Source organism: Strigops habroptila, chromosome 2 (genome assembly GCF_004027225.2).
Source record: "Strigops habroptila isolate Jane chromosome 2, bStrHab1.2.pri, whole genome shotgun sequence".
Classification (NCBI taxonomy): domain Eukaryota; kingdom Metazoa; phylum Chordata; class Aves; order Psittaciformes; family Psittacidae; genus Strigops; species Strigops habroptila.
The window spans coordinates 101,148,233-101,172,660 of record NC_044278.2 but is presented as its reverse complement, the minus strand read 5'-3'; the positions used below and the strand labels follow the sequence as shown (position 1 = coordinate 101,172,660).

The following is a 24,428-nucleotide window of genomic DNA, read 5'->3' as shown; positions in this document are numbered from 1 at the left end:
TAACGAAGTCCTTTGTCCCATTTATGTTCCATTTTACCATTGAAAGGTCAGGACCTGTCAATGGAAGCTTTATTACTTTGTTTCTCTGTTAACCCAACCTTTCCTGGTGTCAAAGACCATTTCCTCTTCGTGTTCTTTCATTTCTTTCTGTGCAATCTTATAGCCAGGTGTTGGTTACTGCTTTTATTGCTCCCAGCAGACCTGCTGTGTCTCAGTTCGTAAAACACCCAGGGAGGCATTGACAGACTTTTTTTTTTTTTTTGGCTTTTGACAATACTAGGTTTTCATCAGTTTCAATATGATCGCTTTACTTAGGAAGGTTATAGTTACGAATGCAGCAATCTAGAATTGTGGAATCAGAATGGTTTGAGTTGGAAGGGACCTTGAAGATCATCTAGTTCCAACCCCCTGCCATGGGCAGGGACACCTTCCTCTAGACAAGGTTGCTCAAAGCTCCATCCAGCCTGGCCTTGAACACTGCCAGGGATGGAGCATTCACAACTTCTCTGAGCAACTTGTTCCAGTCCTTCACCACCCTCACAGTAAAGAACTTCTTCCTAATATCCAATATAAATCTACCCTCTTTCAGTTTAAAACATTTCCCGTTGTCCTATTACTACATGCCCTTGTAAAAAGTCCCTCTCCAGCATTCTTTTAGGCCCCCTTTAGGTACTGGAAGCTACTCTAAGGTCTCCCCGGAGCCTTCTCAAGACAAGGGTGTAATGTGGGACAGTGTCAAAATTCTTTGCACAAGTCCAGGTGGATGTGACTTATAGAATGGTTTGGACTGGAAGGGACCTTATAGATCATGTAGTTCCAACTCCGCTGCTTATGCCACTGTCTTGTCATCTTTGTGGAAAGTTACCTTGCTTAATGTTTCCACAGGCAGCGTCACATCCATCCCCAGATGGTAGGCTACATTGCTGACCAACAATATTTTCAGGTTTTAGAACATTTGAATAATAAAAGCAAATCTTTTCTTGAAGTGAGGCACTGGCTATTTCAGGCTAGTGTACAATGATTTTGCTTTCTTTGGAAACTTAGTGAAATACTAAGCTTGGGAGTGCAAGTTCTCTAGATTTATCTGCAGTCTGTGGAAAGAGAGGGGCGCTTCCAGAGGACTGCTGAGATCCAAGGTAGGTTGAGTCATTCCTTCACGACAAGAGTATCTACTAGCTTTTGGCTGTGGGTTAAGGGGGTATTTGGTTAGGGGTTTTTCTTTTCTTTTTCTTTTTTAAATGAGTATGTTAAATGAGTGAAGAAGAATGAAGTAGTCTTGAGGATTATTTTTTTTTTCCTTTGATTCTTGCAAATACGGTGATGTTACACTTCCTCTGATCTGCAAATACCTGCAATATTCTGAAAGGATTAAAAGTACTTTTTGCAGTTACATCCTTTTAATGTCCCACCTGGCCTAGTTCTGCATTTCATCTAGGCTCTCTAGGAATTCGTGAGGGAAGTTTGGGTGGAAAGGTGAGAACAACATGCATGGTTTAAATAAGTTTTTTTTCTTCAGTATCAGAAGATACTGAAATGTGTAGGTGATGAACCTTTTTTGTAAGTGAGTGTTAAGATGCATCATGAGTTCTGAAGTGGTAAGCAACATACTTTATCTATTACAAAAGTATGAAAGGGTGTGCAGTTGATGGAGAGACAACTGGATACTATTATTTCTAATTTCAAGAAGCAAACAAGTGTACTAAAATTGTAGTGTGTTTGGATTTGATTTGGGATTGATTAAAGGGTTTTTTGGATGTTATTAAGTTTACTAAAATTCAGGAAATAGAAATACTGGAAATACTCAAACTGTGTTGATAGGGAGTGTTTGAATTTTAGAATGACTTTCAGTTCTTGTGCTGCAGGCCATAAACAGAAATAAGTCATTACAATGCTTATGGCATATATGATAAATAAGTATGCACACAGAGATGCGATTGTGTGTCTATGTATGTGTCTGTCTATATATATGCATACACTGCCTTTAATCCAGAAGGTTCCCGGTAACTTTATATAAACACAAATTATTCTTCCTAGAGTGAGAAAAGACATGTCTTTACTTTTAACTGTGGAAGCTTTATACTAGGCTATAATGATCTGCTCAAAATATAAGAGCTAAAAGATTCTGATCTAGAGTTTCAGGTTGATTTTATGGTTGGCATAAAAGGAGGGGAAGGCCTACAGAATATGCAAATGGCCTAATTTTTTTAAACTCAAATTGGAAACAGTTTTCTGACCTACACAGTAGAGTCTGGTTTGTGAGTTAAATCATCAGTGCTTCTGCAGTTTAGGTTTTGTCTGATTTTTTTCATTGTACAAATATTCCATTTAGCCTTAAACAAATGAATTTTATTTCCATTATTTCTTAGGAAAGAAGAACCCAAAGAAAAGAGGATCTAGATTTACGCACCATTGATAGAGCTGCAAAGATGTCAGTGGCATTCTATTACCAGTGGTTAGACTGCATCCTAGTTCTTTTAAAGTCATTGTTACAATTGTAATTTTTGTGAAGATGGTTTGGACCACGTCACACATGGTGAAAGCATATGAATCATCATGGAATTCTGTTTTTATCGTTGATACATGTTCTACCTTTTTAATGTTGTGTTCAAACACTCAGGGAGTCATAGACACGGTTCTAGATGCCCCCTGTTTCAGGAGACTCAGGCAATTAGGAAGCTCAGGAGTCATTTTCACTCTTCTTCAATTCTAGAACAATAGAAGGGAATGGGGAAAACCCACTCACAATGTACTTGCAACCTGGAAATTAAGAGAGTGGAAACCAAAACCTACATTCAGGCCCAAACTGCCTCATGGATGAGATTTGGGGTTTCTTGCATTCTAGGTGAACGCTTTAACCTCTGGGTAGTAGAGAAAGGCTATCAGGCATCATCATTATCATATGTTCTAGAACCACTTCTTTTTTTCCTGACATGTTTGTTTGATTTTTTTTTTATTAGTTTTCAGTTGACTAAACCAGCCTTTTGTAAAGGTAAATAAATTTTGCAAAAAACCCAACCCAAATCATACAGGTTGTTTATTCGTGCTGGTCATTATACTGCAATGCTTATCTTCCAAATAGCAATATTTCACCATTGCCATCTTTTGAACTGATTTAGTGAAAATTCCTAAGGAGGAGCATTTTGCATAGGATCTTCGTATACTTGCTAAAACACATTACTATTAATGGCTTGTTAAAGTAAATTAAGGTTCCATTCTGTTTAGCAATGAGCCATGGTTGTGGTAAGACTGAGGAAGTTTCAGCATTCCTATTTTTATTTTATTTTATTTTGTTTTGTTTCATTTTATTTTGGTTTATTTTATTTTAATTTTTAATGGAAATTGCAGTATCTTTCCAATCAATGAGCATTTGAGATTGTTGAAGATATTTTCCAGATGTGTAAATGTCTTAGGGAAACAAAAATAAAAGAAGACAACAATAGAAATAACATATCTGCATATCATAGTTCTTTTAGATATTAATCCTCCAAAAGACTCCATTCTTTGTCTTGCTTGGTTGACTACTTCGCAACCTGAGAAACAATGTAGGTGTTTAAAATTATGCCTATTTTCTGTTGAAATCTTAATACAGTGAATATTTCTTTTTATGAACTATTTTAAAGTGCCTATAGCAGAGGAAAGTATTTCTATTGGATTAAAGCAGTAACACCGAAGTAAGTGTTAGATTACTTCTAGAAAGTATTCTACTGTAGGATATCACAGCTGTTGTTAAATGTACCATAAATGAAACTGAGTGTAATTCAGATGCTTGCATTCTGTTAAATGTACTGATACTAAACCAGTAATTATATAGAGCAGTGTAGCTTTTGCTTTTTATCTCTGGGGAGATTTGCAGTGTTGTGTGTTTAGATTTAGCCCTTTGACTCTCGCTAGCATCAATGAAATGTAGTTTTAATTTTTGCCCTAATTTTAGTTTTCACACAGGAAATCTAGCATATAGCGTGCTATTCAGAAGCTTATATTGTGCATGGGTGTTTTTAAGCAGTTTGTTTGGTGGGGCAGAGCATGAAGGAACGCTGCGTAGGAAAAAAGTGAAATCAAAGCTGATAGCTATGTCAGTGCTTATGCCATCTCCTCAACTTTATCACCAGAAATCTCACACAATTTGACATCTTCAGAGCTTGTCTCGGTGACTAAGCAAGGGAAAATGAATTTCAAGGGAAAAATAGAAAAACATTTAACTGCAGCTTTGAGCTGTTGTAGGTCTAAATTAAGAAGTAACTGTTCAGAGGAACAAAGAAATGTAATAGATCCTCAGGTTTTGGACATGGTAATATTCTCATAATCCTAGCAAGAATATTTGTGGTTAAAGCTCTGTTTATTGCCACTGTTTTTCTTGTGATCCTACTTCGTGTGCTCAGTTTTACTCTTTTTCCTTGAGACTTTTTCCTTCTTTGGACATTTGTTTTCCATCTTTGTTCTACTGTTCTTCACTCGTTCTACTCCACTTGCCAAGTTTGCATTCTTAATATAGAGGTCAAAATACTGATCTTTTAGGTTGACTTGATCTATGATGCAAGAATATACTCTTTAAATATTGCATGATGTAAAACTTGAATTTATACTGTAGTGAAACTGCAGATTTAAAGTATTGAAATAATCTGCTGCCAGACAAGAAGCTTCATGTGCTTCCTCTAAGGTCCTGTGTCTTTGGGATGTTTGTCTTCACAGACGTTGCTTGTAGGAAAATCTGGCAGCTTTCACTCAGCCGTGACTCTAGTTCTCTACTGAACTTTCATGCTGGGCTGTCGTCAGTTTGACATCTGCTCTGTCTTACAGTTTGGTTTCAACGGAGTAGCAGAAGGTGTTCTTAGGAAGCTCTCCTAGAGGTTTTGTATCTTTATTTTCCTTTTCATATTTCATAATATTGCTAAAGATGGTGGTCTCGAAGTATTGCTTTTCTGAAGTTTGACTCCTACATCTTTTTTGTTACCTATATATTTTTTTTGGTGTGTACTTCATTCCTTCTCCGTGTTTTTTGACATTCTGAACCGATTCCACGTGACTTTAATTTCTTTCCTTTTCGTACTGACTTGTCTTGGAGTGATGTGATCTGTAGACATTAACTGAGCAGCCTTTTCTGTGCTGTCTCCTTGCTGAATTAACGAGAATCTGTTATCCCTTATGCCTGATATGACTGTCACCTCGAGTGACAGACTTAATGCAGTTCTTGATCCTCCTATTCTTTATTTATCTCCTTGAACACTGGACAACAGCACTGCTAACTTTTTTTGTTTCTTATGCAGTAATCGGTGGGTCATTGACTTGGACCTCTTCAATTACATTCTGAGTTTCCTCGTCTGCACACTTTCTGCATAGTATTTATAAAGTTTGACCTTTTCTGGCCAAACAAACAAACCGCAGTATTGCGCAGTTCTCATCTTATGCCTCGATTGCTGCTTAGTTATGGTCTTGGGTGGGTTATACAGCAGAGGTCAAACTTGTTTAGAATTTTTGAAGAGGCATGTGTCCTCATCCTTTCACCTTCTCATCCTCTGTTGTCCTCTGCTGTGTTCTCTTTCTGAATGGGGTCATATCTGCCTGTTTTTCTTAGCTTTCAAAGTGTTGAGGGATTATTCTGTATATTATGATCAAGAAAATTTGGCTATCGGCTTCATCACCTACTTGTATTTCTTAATAAGCACTTTCTCTATCCAAAAATGCTTGCAAAGCTACTTCATTATTTTCTTTTAAACTTCTCACCGTCTCCTGTCCCATTGAAAGTTCTTAACTGTGGCGCCTTTAAACACTGTAAACACACGTGAGATGTTGATGCTGTCCTGTCAGATAAAAGAGTATTACCTCATTCTTATGTGTGTTTCTCTCTATCTGATGTTTGTTTCTGGGTAGGGTTTTAAAGTCTTTATTGAGGAAACATCTTTTCTGTTTCATGTTTATGCCTCGCCTAGTGAGGGGAGATGCTGGTCTACGATTAACAGCTTTTAACTCTGGTAATAGGAGTGCTGGTGATTTGGAGGAAAAGCAACTTCATGAATATGGCGACTATTAACTGTGGGCATAAGATCTGCTGCCGATCTTCTAGTCGTGTCATGCTTTTTATATGTTAATCCTTAAAAGGGCCATTTTGGATTTATTTTTGTGATCAATTATGCCTTTTTACTATTTCATTAAATATTTGTAAAACTAAAGAAAAATTGCTATGTAATAGATTCCCCCCTTGACACCTGGGTTCTCACTAGCTTTGGAGAAAAAGTGAAAATAAGCTCTTCTGTCTTTAAATCTTCTTGTTTTCTGGTTTACAGAACTAAAAGAAATTGTATTTATCATCCAGAGTCAAAGTAATTCTTTTCATTCCAAGAGAGCAGAAGATCTAAAAAGAGATATTTTAAAACAGGCTGCAGATCTTGGAAAGGTATGTTTAGATAATACAGTTTGCACCTTGTTATGCATGCTTTTACTGCATTTTACTAGAAATATTGCTTTTTATTGTGCCTTTTTTCAAATCCATTTTATTCCTTTTGTTAACTGTCTTCTGTGTGATTATAAGAAAACTGTTTCAGTGGGTACTTACTGGTTGTGTGCTGTGATTTATCACTAATTTTAATTTTAACTGTCTACCTTTTTGTGTAACAGCTTTTTTTTGTTTGGGTGGCATTTGATAAATACAGTTTTGTGATATTATTGTAGTGTGTTTAGGAAAAAAAAAGAGATGCTTTAGGGAATGAAAACCATAATAATTTAAGTAATGGAATAGTTTTAGGTGAGTACTTCATTTTATTAGAGCTGATGAAACTTAAATGGCTTTAAGATGACAGAGGGGAGATTAGGATTAGACATTAGGAAAAAATTCTTTCCTATAAGGGTGGTGAGGCATTGGCAGAGGCTGCTCAGAGAAGCTGTGGCTGCCCCATCCCTGGCAGTGTTCAAGGCCAGGTTGGATGGGGCTTGAAGCAACCCAGTCTAGTGGAAGGTGTCCCTGCCCATGGCAGGGGGTTGGAACTGGATGAGCTTTAAGGTCCCTTCCAAGCCAAACCATTTTAGGATTCTGTGATTCTATGAAGGTGCTGCAGTGTAGGTTTTGTCAGAATTTCATTGCACAACTGTAGCATTGTAGCAGTAGAGGAGCACGTGTGTGGACATTAAAATCCTAACACAGGATTCCCTACTTCCTACAGCAAGGGTCTTCCACACCTTTCTTGCCTACATCTGTACCGGCTCCCTTCGTGGTGCAGTACCTTCCCTGACTACTTGTTCCTCTGCCACCTCCACTGCAGACTGAGCCCTGTGCCTCGCACCTGCTGGGTGGGCCATGCCGGCCTGGGAGCTGCTTGGAGTTGTAGAAGTCTGGTTTTGGCTTAACACTAATATATTTTACTTGTGAAACTTTAGCCTAGAGAGAAAAGGTTTTTAAGAGACTTAAATTGAAAGTCTTTATTGAAAGTTACATGTACATAAACAATGTTTTATTTTCTTTGTCTTTAATAAAAATCAGAAAAAAGTAAGAGGGGCATACATCCACTGATATGAAATAGCTTGCTGTGAGGTTATTGGACCCATTTTTCAATTCCAGGTTCTTTGTTGCAAAGTAAGAAGTCTGATTTAGATTGCCTTACGTATCTTGGTCTTGGAATGCCTAAATCAGATTCCTGGATGTTTTCGGCTTCATTTATCCAAGCTTATCAAACCTTTTGTAATTAAATCCATTCTAAATGCAGTTTTTAATCCTTTAATGAAATCAGTCATGTGAACAGCCTTTGTTCGGTGGAGTTCTGCTCTTTCAGAGTCCTCTTTGGGATTGAGACAAGTGTTCAGATACAATGTCTGCAGAGAGGATTATGACTTCAGTTGTTAAAAACAAAGATTTTAGTTGAGCTCTCTAATTGATGTTGCAGAATATGAATTATGAAAAGATCAGTAAGTGGAAGTATGAATAGTTTCAGCGAGGCAGGAGTATAGGAATGTTTTATAGGAGAGGGGTAAAACCTATTTTGTAATCGAAGAGTTGTACCTGTGAGTGTACTTCTGCCATGAGCAAACTGAACTGGCTTTTAAAAAGCCTAAATGCTGAAATGGTGATGCTTTTCCAATATTAAGAGGTACCTGTTGAACAACATTCAAAGCATCTCAGAGAAGCAGTGATGGAAATACAGCACACCAAAAATCTCATACCTGAAATCTGGGAACAGGGAAAAGCCATCAATGTACAGGAAAAAAATGAGCATAGCCAGAATGTTCTTGGTGTGTCTTGATTGTTTATGTCAACTCGCAGTTCCACTGTTGGCCACTGTGAGGCATGACCCTGTAATACTGGTTATGGAGAACGTACTGAGATCTCTGAAATCCTGCACACCAGCATTTGAAATTCATGTGGAATACATATGGAATTATTACTTGCAGGCAAAGGAAGTTAAATCCTTATGTTTTAAAGGACAACTGTTGTATAGAAGGAAAGGACTGGATCAACTGAATCATCAGGTTCACTTGCTTGTTCTTACAGGACCAAACAATAGATGTTTACAGCAAATTAGTGCTATCCATTACGGGGTTAAAAAAAACCAAATAAAACCAACCAACAAACCAAGAATGTAAGAATAAGATGTTAAGACTGATACCATGAAGTACTGGAAAATTAAATGAGCATCACATACTTCCATATGAAAAATAGATGATATGAAGTATGACCTCTGTTTTATAGAAGTGTTGTAACTATAATTTGCAGTGTTGTTACTATTAGGCTTACTCTGTTTTGAGCAAAATCCTGTATTTTGTATGATCTCATAGAAATGAAGCTCCACAAATTTAAACTATCCCTGCATATAAAGGGGTATATTGCTCTTTTGTGAGTTCAAGGACTGTTACTGTAGTGACTATTAATACTAGTTTGAAAGAAACAAATACAGTCAAAAGTATGAACTGTACATAGAAAACCGCTGTATTATGTTGCTTGAGTAAATATTTGCTTTAGTTAACATAGTCATTATATTTTCTTAATATGTAATTGACAAATTCTCTGTCAATCTTCCAGTTTCCAGTTAGACTAACGGATGACAGATGTTAGGAGCGTCCTATAGTTGTGTTCCTGTTTATTTAAAACTATTTTGCAAAATCCTGTTTCCAGCAGGCACAAAATGATTGGAAACCCATCTGGCTGATGCCAGTGGTCTGTACCTCAGAAGTTCAGTCTCTTTGTTATCTAAGAGGATCATGAATCCTACAGGAGGTTCTATTTTTCTGCTTCCAACACAAATTGACTAACTCAGTGTGCTAGCTGCTGCCATCTATAAGGTTGGAAAGCCTCTTGGTGCCTGTCTCAGCTTTATTTTATAATGTCATTAGATTCATGGCCTCAGTATCTGTTGCCAAAGTGCCAGTTGTTGTTGAGCATGGCATATGTAGTTTAAATATCTGTTATTTTAATTGCCTAGGCTGTGCTGATGGCAACATTGCACTATTGCAATAATATGGAAGATTTCTTTCTTAAAGTGTTGAAAAGGGGAAAAGAGTATATAATTAGTTGGCTTGAATTTTAATGTGTATCTGTTAAGCCATTGCCATGTTCCTGTCTGAAATGATCCGTCTCCAAATTGTTCCTGCTCATGTTTTGGCCATCTGTGAGAGACTCCTTTCGGGGAATTTGTACACTGTGTCTTTTTTTTTTTTTTTTTTTGCTCAGTTCACCAGTGGATTGTGCATTCCTTTCCTGGATGAATGAGTGTTTTCTGAAGTTCTTCCTAGCTCTACTTCCACATCTGATTTCAGATGCTGAAGTTAGCTGAAGTTCTGCTGTCCAAAAGCCTCTTTAAATATTCCTCTGATATTGTTTGATACTATTCCCACGGTGAATTCTGACATCCATATCTCACCTGAAAGAGATTTTAAAGTAGTATCAGGCTGTGATGGAAACAAGTCTCAAAATATATCTAGGCTTTTCTTGGGCTGTAGTAGTTCTTTCCTTACTTTATTCCTTGTTAGATGTATTCACAAATGAACAAGCGTACATTCCTCAACTTGACCTACAACAAGCTCTATAGCTAAAATTTTCCAGTGGTTCTTGGAGTAGATCTGAACTGTTCCCTTACTGTAAAACTCACATTCATGTTAATTATTTTGTGGTTATAAAACTTTGTGGAAGGATTGCTTGTTCACTGCAACTGAGTTGTTTTTGAACTGATTGGTGTATTAGGCTGAATATTCATAGACTTAATTTGCTTGAGACCTTTCAAAATTAATGCCATAAATGCAGTGCAATTCCATAATATAGCTGTTGCTTCAATTTTAGATTACTTACTCAAATTCTAGATTCTAGCCTGAAAACCCCATTTTCTCCTCTCCCTCCTATAATGGCTTCCCATGCCATGGAAGCTGTTTTCCAGCTGAGACTGACCAGATGATTCTTTTTGGATCTTGCAGTTTTAACAAGGTTTAACTGCTTATATGTAAGTGAAGAGCTGAGCTACATTCTGTCCTGCCCCTCCATCTCCATGACTACAAAAGTTTCTTTATGGCAAGGTTTTCCACAGTATCAATTCAACCCTATTTTTTTTTTTTTTTAATTGTATCAGGTATGTTTTATGCATAACTTTATTTTATTTTCCAGTCTTATTAGATCTAGTATCCTTTTTTTGTGTGTGTGCAAAATGTTCATGTGCCATCTGTTTCCTTCTTAGCAACAGCTTTCTTTTCTTCCGCAAGGATTTATTCATGTCAAATAAATCCTGTAGCCTCATGAAATGTGCTTATCATCTTAATTCTTAAAATGCTTATTCCTCAAGATCTACGAGCTTATCTTGCCAGGCAGTGGACAATTTTTGTTGACTTTATTTAAGAAAAATAAGGCTCTTAGGCATGCCTTCTCCATCAGCTTTCCATTGTTTTTTCCCTCTTTGTAGAACAAAGATCAGATGCAGTAGACTGTGTAAAGGTATCTTGCTGAGAGGGAAAGTCCTGCACTCCTCTGTGGTGAGAGCAGAGAGCATCTGGCACTCTATCAAAGAAGTGAAGTCTTTGCAGCGGGTCCCTCATGGACTAAAAAAAATTAATTAGGGAACATGGTACTACAGAGAAAGAGAGGGAGGAAGAAGTTCCAGCTGTTATCAGTGGCTGCCTGAAACCACACAAATCCTTGTCCAAATGTTTTGAGTATCATAGTACCCAGTATGTGGTGTTCTTGTAATGTTTTTTTCTGTTTGTATTGCTTGAGTCAGAGGATAGTACCAGTAACTACTAAAAGCCTTGTTTCATCTCTGGTCTATGAATAGAAAATTCTGGAAATGACATTTCTTTGTCCTTTTTCTCCCACTTAAATCAACATTTAGCATTTAGGTAACGAACACCTGAATATTGCCATACTAGTTGAATTTTCTCCTAAACTTGCATATTTGTACTTGGCATAATTTAGGTTTCTTGTTTAAAAGACAGAAAACAAATTGATGGATTAATTTAATATTTCAGACTTGCCCTCATTTTCAGATTTCTCTATGAATTTTGGTTGCACCTTCATTTTAATCCAACCTTTCTCTCTTCCCCCTTTGCTTTTGTATTGCCTGACTTCCATCTGTAACGTCATCCAAAACTGTCATATTTATAGGTATGTTCCTAATCTGTCCATAAAACTTCACTTCTGTTATGTGGGTAGAGCTTGCAGTACAAAAACCTTGTCTCTAATGAGTGTGTTCGTTTAAGTGCCCAGTGTATGAAGTTCATATTTCCCTTTCCTTATCTATGTTAACATCTGCATTTGTTTTCTGATGCATTACTTACTCTGCTTACATACATTGCCTGATATCAGCATGTTCTTGGTAATTTTCTTTCCTGTTGAGTTCATAGTTTGTCTTCATAATGCTTAATTTCTTCTAGGATTTGCATTTGAAAATGCAGCTGCTCGCTTTGGGGCCTCAATGTTTGGGTGCTCAACTTCTGAAATGCTTTTGAACTCTGATCTGTTGAAGGGTGATATGTCTTTAAGTTCTAAAAATCAAACCTTTTGAAAGTGTTTCAGGAAAAGTGTACAAAATTACTATTTAGTTTTGAAAATGTACTTCAGAGTAGTCTTGAATCACTTCAAGGTTATCTTACAGGACTTTACAGATTTGACTGACTTCTGTTTTATCTTTGCATTCCTCCAGCTGTTTTCTTGGCTTTCTGATTTGTTTGATCTCTGACTTTCTGATATGCCCTTGCTTCTCATTCTGCAAAGGTACCAGAATCCTTTTGGCAATTACTAGGCTTTATTATTAGCAAAATTGGTGTCTAGCCCATTAACTGTTGAAACTGTAAGAGTTACCTATGCTGTAATGCTAGAAGGTGAATAAGATCATCTTCCCATAATAGATATTCAGTAGATTTGAAGGAATGTGTAGAAATTGGCTAATTCAGCACTAATGAGATCCTCTAAATGTTTTACTAGTGATGAATAGGCTCTTCTTGGCCCTATCTTACACATCATACACTGCTGTTATATAGCTGCTTTCCCCAGTCAAATGTGGTAATTGCATTGCCTTTTAATGCAGATAATGGGACCTGTCACCTCACAGAGATGGCTTCTCATGTCAGGGCAAAATATATACATGAAATTGGGAAGTTTAAAGACCTTTAGGCAAAGGTGCCCCTCTCAGCCTCTTCTGCAGCAATCTTTGCATACATAATAGGATCTGAACAAAATCATTTTGCTAATGTATATTTTCATTAGAAAAGTAGAAGAAATTGATCTGAAGTTTCCTCTTCCACAGTGGCTGCTGTCTCTTATGTTAAAATTGCTCAGTCATCTTTGTATAGAGCGCCGTATTCACTGCTCTCGCATATACACGAGACTAGAATTTCTAAATCATCAGTTTTAAACCCTTAAAATCAGAACCTGTTGACAGTTTAATATGTTCTTGTAAGTTTTCATGATCATTTCTGCTAGTATTTCAAATACATCTACTAAATTTCTTGTCTTGTGGAAGCTTTTTTTTCTCCACTGCTGTCCCTCTGCCTTCTCTTCTTCCTTTTTTTCTTCCTTAGTTAGAAAACTTATTTTAGGTTTAGTTGGTAAGAGACTGTTGGGGGAAAGGGACCTGCTGCCCCATGTATCACTTTAAGTTAGCTAGGGAGATGGCTGCTTCAAACTCGCTGTCAGTCAAAGATACTCGTGATGTATTTGTCTGTTAATATAAAAATCTACTAAAAGATGGAAATCCTTAAAAGTTTCTGTGAGGTTAAGAATTTCTGTAGATAATTGCACTAAATAGAAGGATAATGAGCTTATATTGTTTCCATAGACTAAAGGAAGAGAAGAGCAGAAGACACAAGTAAATCATTGCCTGTGTGAGCGTATGACACATGGAATTTGCGAACCATCCAGTGTTAGTATAGACTTCATAGATTTTGAAAAGACAGTTTGCTAATACAAGAATCAGCCCCATAAATAGCTTCATTTCGTTGTTTGAAATCATGTCATAGAATCATAGACTGATTTGGGTTGCAAGGGATCTTAAAGATCATCTAATTTCACCCCCTGTCACAGGCAGGGACACCTTCTGCTAGACCATGTTGCTCAAAGCCTCATCCAGCCTGGCCTTGAACGCTGCCAGGGATGGGGCATCCACAGCTTTTACGAGCAACCTGTTCCAGGGTCTCGCCACCCTCATAGTGAAGAATTTCCTCCTAATGTCTAACATAAATCTACCCTCTTCTGGTTTAAAGCCGTAAGTTTTTTCTTTAGTTTTCATTGAGAAAGATTTTGCTTTTAAGTAAAAATTCACTTTACAAGCTGGTATTGTCAACCACAATACTAAAATCCTACCTTAAACACATTCTAAATAAAGAATCTTACTCAAATCAGTTTGCAACAAAATTATTATGGCTCACCACCAGTGCTTACTTTCATGAATAATAGCTGTGTACTGTATACCACATGTCTGTCTTTTGTATGATTGCTTTTATTTAGAATTCTTATGAACTGTGAGCTGTGAAGACAGTATTCCTCACTGCTTTTTATCCGCACAAGTGATAAGCAAACAAATGGCACTACTGCAATACATTGTTGTCCTTCTAGACTACTATCTCATTATATGTATCTCTGGTAGCATTTACCATAATAAGCACTCAAAGTTTTTCCATTTTTTTCTACATCTTTTTTGTCTTGTTACAAAATAGGATTATTACAGGTTTTGGATACAGAAATGTATTGTAGTAGAAAGCTTTCTTTTTGATGATGAAATAAATTATTGTGTAAGGATTAATATTCCAGCTAACTGCCTAAAAAGGTCACTTCTGATACAAATACTTATTGTAACTCTTACCAGGCCATGAGTCGTTGGATCTAGTGTGCAAGCACTCAGGAGACAGGGCTTGGTTATGCATTAAAATGTATTTTCTGTCAGCTAAGTTGTGTTCTGAGGATTTGAATATAATGTACTGTAGGAAAAAGGAATAAAATTACTTCCTGTTCATTAAAACTCTGACTATTTTTTTGCCTCTGAAGTTATAGTCAGGAACACTTCAAATCACTTTCTTAGGCAGCAGTTATTACCTCCATGTGATTGGATAAATGCTTCTATCTTTTCTTTAATGTAAGATTATTTGAGAACAGACTTGCACGCAGCATCTTGCTCTTGATTTATGAAAGTAGAGTACTGTTATGGCCGTTCTCTGAACCCTTTAAAACTGCATATAACATATTAGGAAAACTCTGTTGGTTTTTTAAAATGGTCTGAAAAAGTGATTAAATTATTTTAGTTAGAATAAATTTGACTTGTGTCATATGTAAAGTGTCGATATGTGCAAAAGCATATGGGCTTTGTAACTGTGGAAACAACAACTTCAAGATAAAATTACCCGTGTATACAGTACAGGGTATGAATGCATTTGTAGGAGAGTTTATGAGGTACGCAGATGCACTGTGTGAGTTATTTATCACTATGTTGAGTATCTAGCAATCCCTGGATGATCTATACTGCACATGCCTTTTCATTTCCAAAAGCTTTTTTTCAGGTGCTTTTTGCCTTTCTTTTGTCTTAATACTGAAGGTAAAATAAATAAAATTAATAGGTCAGCCCAGTTCCACTAGGTTCCGAGTGAAAATACATAAAACGAGAAAGAAAAAGCCACAGAGATCCTCCTGTATTTTTGAAGAGGTTATTTTACCTGTACAGTGTTTTTTAAGCACCTCCTTTATTAAGTCAGAATTGATGCATTTGTTAGAGATGAGTGGAAGTAAGGGGTATATGCAGGACATGTACATTCATGTTTTAGAGGAGGTTGGGTAGAGAAGGAGAGCAGGCATATGAGAATTTCAAAAAGAATACTTGCAAAAGTATCAGATTAGCTCAAGAAAGAGTGCTTTTTCTTTATCATCACTCCTTCGATCTGCACAAAGGAAAGAGATGGGGTGTTTTGTTAAAGAGGAGATACCTGGTGTATGGTACAGCTACTTAGATTATGTAATTTACTTCATACCTTTTGCCATGGGATAATGTTACTGGTAGCTAAAAGGAATCCAACTTCAGCCTTTAGAGTGATACAGACACTGAATATATTGTGGTTAACTACTGTTATCTCTGTCAGGCTCCTATTGTACATGAAATACGTGGCCACATACAGATACTGGCATAACCGCAGGGTTTGTATGCTTGTAAAAACAAATGTTCTTGTAAAGACAGAAGTTCGTGCTTTTATCTTCCTGTCTGCAATCTTGTAAACAAATGTATTTTTATGGTTTTACCATGAAGTGGGTACATTTTATTGAAATACCAGATGTTGAGCATACTGTTACTGAGATTTGCCACTTCTGCTAAAATCCTCTGGATGCCTTTGGTTTTACAATAAATCGAAACTAACCAAAAACATACTTGATAGATTGCTTGAACTAGAACCATGAAGCAGAACCACTAACATTTTAGATGCAGGTGAATATCCTGTTCCAAGTTAGAGTTTTGGAATTGTTTCATTTCAGTGTGGATCATTCACAATAGCATAAATAATTTTTAAACCAGTAGATTGTTATTTTTTGATTGGCTTAATGCACTTCTCAGAGACAGGTATTCTTTAGAGTACCATGTAGAGAATCATTTAGAAATGATTTCTTTAGTGTATCGCACTTTTAGCATGTATTATAAATTATGCAGTTTCGTTTATCAGAGGGTCATGTTTAAAGGGTGTTTTCTTAGCTACCCCAGAATGATAGCTTGTCTGCTAGACACTGGGATCTGCCATACCAGAGAGATTTCAAATCAAAAAAGAGAAAAGAAGTGTATGAAAAGCTTTTTACTCTGTAGGAAGCTGCTTTGAATTTTCAGGAAGAAAAGATGCGAACTCCTCATTTTGATTTTTGCATGAACCCATGGGGTTTTGTCATGGTGTTAGTGTGACAGGTCAAAGCTGAGTTCAGCAAAGTAAAGAGTGTCAGAACTTTCATATAAGGTCTGTGTAATGTGATTGTCCAATGGAAGCTTTTGTAGAATACCCTCCATTATTTGTAAGTTTTTCTTTACAGTGTGGGATTTTTATGATATGGAGAAGAAATGAGTATGCTATATTGCTTACTTGCTTACATGGGCCTATATGAAACATTTAGCTGGAAGTGTATTAGCTTTGTATCTAATAGAGAATTAGGAAATCATAAGTTGGAAGAAGCATTTTCCCTAAATTGCAGGCCACACTTGTTTCATCTCATCCAAAGTCACCTGTTCTGCAGGGCTGCTTGCTGGTGAAAAACCAAGGAAGAACCAAGTAATCATTCCAGAGTAAATTTTTTAGATTAGTTGGTGTTTAGGGAAAAAAAAGTATGTACAATTCAAGTTTAATGGGAATATTTTTATTTTTCTTAAAGGAATTACCTACAGTTCTGCTTATTCATCAGATGAACGGGCATGAAGGTGCATGGACAATATTACCATTAATGAGAGAGTAAGTCTAGCCAATGCCAGTTATTATCAGAAGTTTTTTGTAACCGAGAATATAAATATTAATTACTAAGACCTCTCTTTTCAGAAGCAAAGTTTTTGAATGAGAGTTGAAATCTTTGCACTTGCTTACTCCTGTTTTGGTTTTCCAAAGCAATTTTCTGTTAAATTTCATTATATCAGAGAAAGCTGTTTTAAATAAAAGAACAAAAATAATATAATGTAACTGAACAACTACCTTCTTCAAATCATCGTGGGGTTTAAAATTATTAGGGAAGTAAACTAGTCAAATACCATTTTTTAAATGTTTGTTTTTCTATATGGTCTCCACTTCTCACAGTGTAAGGTGTGAGGTATTTCAGAACTTTGACCTTTCAGATTACTTGGCTCAATGAAGTGGATAAATATTTTTTTCTTTTAAAAATAGATGTTGATACCTATTTGGTGTTTCTGTCTTTCACTGCTTACAGTGTTTTTGAGAGGTGGTATTCCCTCTGTAGTGAAAAGGTTTAGGTTTCAACATCTTTTTAGAAGCTTATATGGCCAGTTTTTATTTTAGCATGGGCAGAGAAGGCAGATAATCTCAAATACCTTTTCTTCTTAGTTTTTGCAGATGACTCCAAGGAAAGCATGCTCCATTTACATGGTAGTTTGTAGCAAACTGTCAGGAAACAGTGATTCTTGTTTCAGAAAGTGCTTAAGCTCCACAGTGCTGAAGGCTATCCTTTGCCTAAAACTTGCATCTGAAATTGATGCCAGAGGCTCTGGAGCCTCTTGAGGTTTCATGTAGTTAATATAATTTATTAGAGTTACTCAGAAGGATGTTTTTTTTTTTTTGGTTTGAGGTTTTTGCATCAGAGTAGTTGCAGGATAGGATGCTTTTCCATCTGCTTTCCATTGCTTTCTGTGTACGTAGAAACAGGAAAATAGGGCTTGTATAGTAGATATCTTTGAGATACATGTAAACTGCGAAAGGAAGCAAAAGGAGAATTAAAGTAAATGGAAAAACTGAAAAGATTATGTTCCAACTACCAATCATGTTCGGTTTTCCTTCTTAACTCCTGTTTCAATGACCTAGTAGTTTGTCTTCTGAATTATTTATGTCTCAGTGACAGGGTTTACAGTTACAGTTCTTAAAAGCTGGCAAAACTCAGAAGCAAAAATAGAAATGCTCATTTGTGTGATAAAGCAGAAGAAAGTCATTCAGGAATCAGAAGAGGATTCTTAAGCAGAGATTTCCATCTTGAGAATTCTAGAATATGGATTTCCTTGCCTACTGTTTCTCTTATCGCTTTTGGCAGAATGGAGACATGGCGTAGTTTAGAAGTATGTTGATGTTGTGAGACTTGTACTGTTTAGTTTTCTCAGTGGACAGAAGAGGAGGAAGGGAGATCAGCCCATTCTGCAGCACTGATGATGCTCAGAATTGTGAATTAAGATGCATTCTTGTCTGAAAACTACTTTCAGAGAATGGCTTTCCTCAGTTCTGTAGTTGTCAGCATTTTTAAGGAGGCCTCCAAACAGTTCTTAAGTTTTACTTCTTGAGCACATGTTAACTTGGACGAAACACTCTATTTCAGAAGGTGTAATCATAAGACATCAATGGATGTCGTATGATACACTATCCTTACTGTCTCCAGAAGACCCACTACATTTCTTCTCAGTAACCATGTTCATTAAGTACAGAAGAAATCTGGTTTTTTAAATTACTACCCCAAAACTGTTTTTTATGTGAGTATCTCCAATGGCTCCTTGCAATCTGAACTCCAGAGTTGTGTGATACAAGGTCTACATAGACTCTCTGCAGGCCTTAAATACTTTGCCTTGAAAATTGTTCTGTTTGTCCAACAATAGCTAGAGGGACAGATCATTCTTTTTGTGAACTTGTATCTGCTGTATTCACGAGATGCAGTAATTCTTTTTGTCAGGGTCATTCTAGTGTTTTTTTTCGTGCCCTTCACCCGCCTGCTTTTATGTAAATCCAGATACTTCTCTCCTGAGTTCTAGCTGAGAACAAAAGTGTGAGAGAGAAGCTTTCAGTCTTCACAGGGTACTTAATACTGTACATATATAAAAATGTACATATATATACATATATACTGTACATATACAAAAATAAACATATGTACATGTATATAAAAACATGATACCCTTTCTGTACTTGTTTGGTAAGTTTTAGAAGGAACAGCTAGGAATTGTCTTTCCCAGCTTATCATATCTTGTTTGCTTGCCTGAGTGGGCAAGAGTTGCCCAGATTTCAGTTTTGAGTACAAATCCATCTCACCAAACATCATCTCCCTGTCCTTCTTCCCCCAGCTTTTATTGCTGAGCATGATGTTGAATGGTATACCAGCTACTATGAAGAAAATTAACTTTATCGCAGTCAAAACCAGGCTGGAATAGGACTTATAATCACAGAATTGTTTAGGTTTGAAAAGTCCTTTAAGATCATGGAGTCCAACCATTAACCTAACACTGCCATGTCCACCACTAAATCATGTCACTAAGGGCCACATCTACATGTCTTTTAAATACCTCCAGGGATGGCGATTCCACCTCTTCCCTGGGCAGCCTGTTCCAGCACTTGATAACTCTCTTGATGAAGAAATTTTTCCTAATATCCAGTCTAAACCTCCCCTGGTGCAGCCTGAGGCCATTTCCTCTTGTCCTATCACTTGTTATGTGGGAGAAGAGACCAACTCCCTCCTCACTACAGCCTCTTTTTTCAGGTAGTTGTAAAGAGCAGTAAGGCCCCCCCTGAGCCTTCTCTTCTGCAGACTAAACAACCCCAGTTCCCTCAGCCGCTCCTCGTAAGACTTGTTCTCCAGACTCTTCACCACCTTCGTTGCCTGTCTCTGGACCTGCTCCAGCACCTCAATGCCTCTCTTGTAGTGAGGGGCCCAGAACTGAACACGGGATTCGGTCCAGCCTCACCAGTGCCCAGTACAGGGGGATGATCACTGCCCTGCTCCTGCTGACCAGTCTGTTTCTGATACTTGTACCAGATGAAAAAAGGACTGATCTAGTTTAGCCACTACCTGGTCCTTCTAGTATGTAATTGAGAGACCCGCAGAGGCAGGTACCACATGTTCTAGCGTACGTATTTCTCAGTAGGTTCAGGTTTTTTGTTGTTTGGTGGTTTTTTTTAGGCACATACCATTCCCTAAAACATAAAGGATCCTATCACCCTCTTTTACTTATTTTTGCTGACTTACATGTCTGCTGTTTATTTTCATTGCTGGTTTTGTAAGTAGACAAGTAGACAATGCTGGACAGGAAAAAATCTGCGATGTTCATAGGTGCTAATTTCTTATCCTTCTCAGATGATTTGTTTAATTAAATCAGTGTAAAAGCTATGCCAAGGAAACTGGATAAGTGAAGATTGGTTGGTTTGTTTTTTTCCATCAGGACGTAATGAATTAATAAGGCTTTGTTTTGATAAATAGTAGAAGGATTAAGCTTGGCGGAGTAGAAGAACAAGGAATGAGAATTTTCTGAAGGAGTCAGGAATCCTGCATTGAAATTAGTTAACTTTGAGGAAGGTAGAGGAGTAATTCTAAAGTAGTAGTAAAAGTTTCTGTTTCTGTGTAAATGAATAATTGATTGCAAAGTACTTATATTTAGGGAATGTGGGTTGAATCTATCATTCTCTTCATAAGCTGGTGTATTAATAAAATATTAATTTCTTTTGTTAGCTTCTCTGTTACCTATGGTAGGAACTCCTCATGGATTTTCTTCTGTGAAGAAGATACAAGAATACAAGTTGTAAAGCTGCTAGAAACACTTGGAAGATTTGATGGGTCTAAGGTGAAATAAAAATTTAGATATTTAACTTTCTTTTGAATGTGTTTGAATGGATTTTTAGATGAAATGTGAAATTATTTTAAGTACAAAATTATAAATACAGAATTTTAGAATTTTTAGTTACTGAACAGTTTCTGTGGTCCAGAATTTTATAAGACTGCCTGGATGGGTCAGAGCTCCAAACATTGGAAAAGATATATCCAAAAACTTACAATATGGGGTTAGATTTCTGTTGCTGGGTCTGAGAGTGAGCAAGGTATTTTAACATGAAGCAGTATGAGCACCTATTTAGCTGTTGAACTGTAAAAATAGAGCAGAGAAAAGATTCCTGCTGTGGATAGCCTGAAAATCACACAGTGTCAGTAAAAAGGTGAATATAGTCTGCTGTGTGGTCCACTCTCCTCATTTTCCTGTCTGTCATCAAGTTCTCATTATTATCAGAGAGAAGGACTGATGTTAATTTGACTGACTGTCTCTGTTTCTGAACTGTCTTGGTGATGAGACAGTTTTCTTTACCTGCTGGAAAAGAAACAGCACCAAAAGACTCCCAGAACAAAAGAAAAATACAGTCACCAAGGAACAAAGTAAATTTGGCAATGCAACCGAAATGAAAGGTGTTAATGTGTAAAATTCTCAGTGTTAAGAAAAAAAAATCAGTCCTTTGCCTGGAATAAAAGAAGCCAAAACCTTCTGTGTAAAATATATTTTGCCTCTTTATTGTTGCCTTGACTGAGTATTGAACTCTGCTTCAGGTCTCACTTTAGTGTTTTTACTTCTTTTGCAGGCACATGGCCTTCTTGTATTTTCTCACAATTCTTTTCTAAAATAGTAATGATAATGATAATTCAGAATTCCTACATTGTTTAACACTGTTTTCAAAATGGCTGACTGAATATATGCAGGCCTTTGAAATATCAATTTATTTCTGCTTCAGAAACACCTACTCCTAGTTGATGTTTTTAGAATAGAAACACGAAAATTTTTGTTCTGGATGCTGCTCTTATGCCAATTTTAATCTCTCTTTGCATTGCATATGAACTCTATTACAAATTATGTTCCTGCATTAAAAAGAAAATAAAATGTTTTGCTTTTATACATAGTAATTGTCATCTTAGTGTAACAGCCCATAACTGATTCCCGTAACAGCCCATATGCAGTAGTAGTCCATCCGTCAAAAAAAATTAAGATAAGTTAGACCAGAATGAGCACATTTATTATTCATTTTAAAATGTCGGCAGTCTGCATAATAGAATTGTGGTATACATTAATCACAGTAAAAAGTCTACAGTGGAGCATGCGAATAGTTGATCAATCTGCAGCTTTTTGATCTGGATATGTAGAGATTAGTAACAAAACTATTGAGACTGATCCCAATGTACTATTGAGTGAAAGCATGATAAGAGACCGTGGAGAAATGTTTAGAGAATGATCTGCTTTGACAACCGAGGACATTATTGACTGCAGTAAAACTGAAGAACAGTGAGGAATGTCTGATTTACGTAAAGACCTCAAGGCAAGCACTCAGATGGTGAGTTATATCTGAATACCAGGAAACATTTTTTTTTACCATGTGGGTGACTGAGCATTGTCACAGGTTGCCCAAAAAGGTTTTACAGTCTCCATTCTTGGAGGTAACTCACAAGCTGCCTGAACATTGTCTGGGGCAACCTGCTGTATAGGTGGCCCTGGTTGAATAGGGGAAGTTAGACCAGGTGATCCTCAGAGATCCCTTCCAACTTCAACCCCTCTGTGATTCTGTTTCAACAGCAGATGGATTCAACTTGTGCTTTCATAATGGAAGACAGCACCAAGATTAAACCGAATTGTATGTGCCACTCCTCTTCCTATCACCCTAACAGGATGATAGACAACAGCCACAAAGATATCCAGAATGAGTAAACCAAGCTGATGGGCAGTAATGACTTAGTAGCTGTTGATACCTAGTGGGTATAAAAGATCTGTCTAAAGAACAGTTTGTCTTTGAGAATCGTAAGAACTCATGTTGTAGCAAGATGCAATGAGGATGTGACAGATGAAGTCTTCTGTCTTCTTCGTCAGATGCAAGTCCTGAACAAATGAACTCGGTGCACTGTCTTGGTATTTGTAAGTGAATGCAAAAGAGAGTGAAAATCAACTTGATTAAAAGTTAGGTAAAGTCACCTCTGCTCTCTCTGAGATCTGGTGTTGAGTTTTGTTGCATCACATTCCTTTAGCTATTAGTTTAAAGTGTTCTAAAGACTTTGGAGTGCTCTTATTAAAGGTAGGTGATCTTTGCCATTTTTGAAGCAGCTATCCATAATGCAATAAATCACTTTTTTTTTTTATCCACCTTTTTGTCTATATGCCATTTGCTTACCACCATTCCTTAAGTTGTAGGTTCCTTTGCATATAACTAATTTAATCTTGTAAAGCCAGATTTTAGTAATTTAATTTTGTAAAGCAGGGATTGACTCGTCCTACATATCAGTGTTGCAAATAAACGATGTTATGACCAAATAAGCTTGGAGAGTATTGGCTGTCACCAGGAATGGCTTCACTGTGATTTGTGGCTTAATATTACCAGGAATAATATGATGCAAAAGCCTGAGGAGGGTGTATGTATGGGTTTAATTTTCTGTGTTTTATAGAGAAAGGAAAGCAAGGTTGGTTTGTTTGTTTGTTTGTTTGTTTTAATCCATAGACAAGCATCCCTGGCAGCTCCTGGAGGCTGTCCTTTTATTGCCTTTTGGGGAGCCAGGCTGAGTCCTGGCTGGAAGCAGAGGGGTTGCCAGGCTGAACGTCCTCTGGGGCAGCCACGTCTGCATGCTCCTGCCGGGCTCAGCCTGTTGGTTTTGGCTTTGGGTTTCTCTTAGTGCATGCAGACCTCTCTTCTGCTCTTTGCTGACTCTGCTGTGCTCTGTCCAAATCTCACTCATTTCTCCTCAGCGACTCTGGGAAGCTGTAAAATTTTGCTCAGTCTATATAGCAGCTTCTGCTTGAAGTTAGAAAGATGGGTACTGAGACACAAGGTCCTCTTGGGCTTAGGCTGGTTTTTGGACTGGATATTTCTACAGTACTTCTGCTTGAATATTTTCCCTTTTGTCTTGAATTTTGTGTAAATTATTTATTTCTCTCATGTGAAGTGTATAGAATGGTGTATATAGTGTATGAACTGTGCTAGTGCCTTGAAAGAATTTTCCATTGTTGCTGATAGCTGCCCCTTTAAAGGGGGGGGGAAATAAAATATGGCAGGGAGTATGGAGAAAAAGAATCTTTTGCGAAAGAACAGTTGACAGTTGCCCTAACTTCGAATCTGTTTAGTGATGAATTATTGGGAATTGATAAGTTGTCAGGAAAGAAGAAAATCCTGAATTACTCTCATAATGCAAAGAACTTCACATTTTAAAATGTAGGTGGTTTAGAATTCTGATTCATGGTTGTACTTCTGGCCCGAAAAGCAGTTTATATATATTTATATTTAAAATTATATAAATACACATATATATTCTTTTTTCCCTTCATTACAGTCTCTATTCTGCAAAAAAATTGGGGGTGTACTTGTTTTATATCCATTCTAAACAGAAAGATTAAGACAACTAACTGACAGTATTGTTAAAGTAGTAGTATTTAAGTCTGTTAATTATTTCAGAGATACCACAGTCAGTAGTAAATTCTTGCTGTTACTTAAACCCCTAATAATAATACTACTACTTAATTTTTTATGTTACAAATGCATACTTGAGACCTAACTGTTTTGAAGATCAAGGTGCTTAAACTGCATTT

At 36.9% G+C, this 24,428-nt stretch overlaps 1 protein-coding gene across 1 annotated transcript in view; it reads left to right on the top strand.

The window, feature by feature from the left end:
* The window catches only part of B3GLCT (beta 3-glucosyltransferase), a 56,326-nt gene that overhangs the window by 12,013 nt on the left and 19,885 nt on the right, over window positions 1–24,428 (top strand). Inside the window, exons 4-6 of the mRNA XM_030476876.1 lie at window positions 6,282–6,391; window positions 16,790–16,866; window positions 20,558–20,669. Coding sequence (XP_030332736.1) covers window positions 6,282–6,391; window positions 16,790–16,866; window positions 20,558–20,669 — 299 coding nt within the window. The remainder of the gene's footprint in view (window positions 1–6,281; window positions 6,392–16,789; window positions 16,867–20,557; window positions 20,670–24,428) is intronic.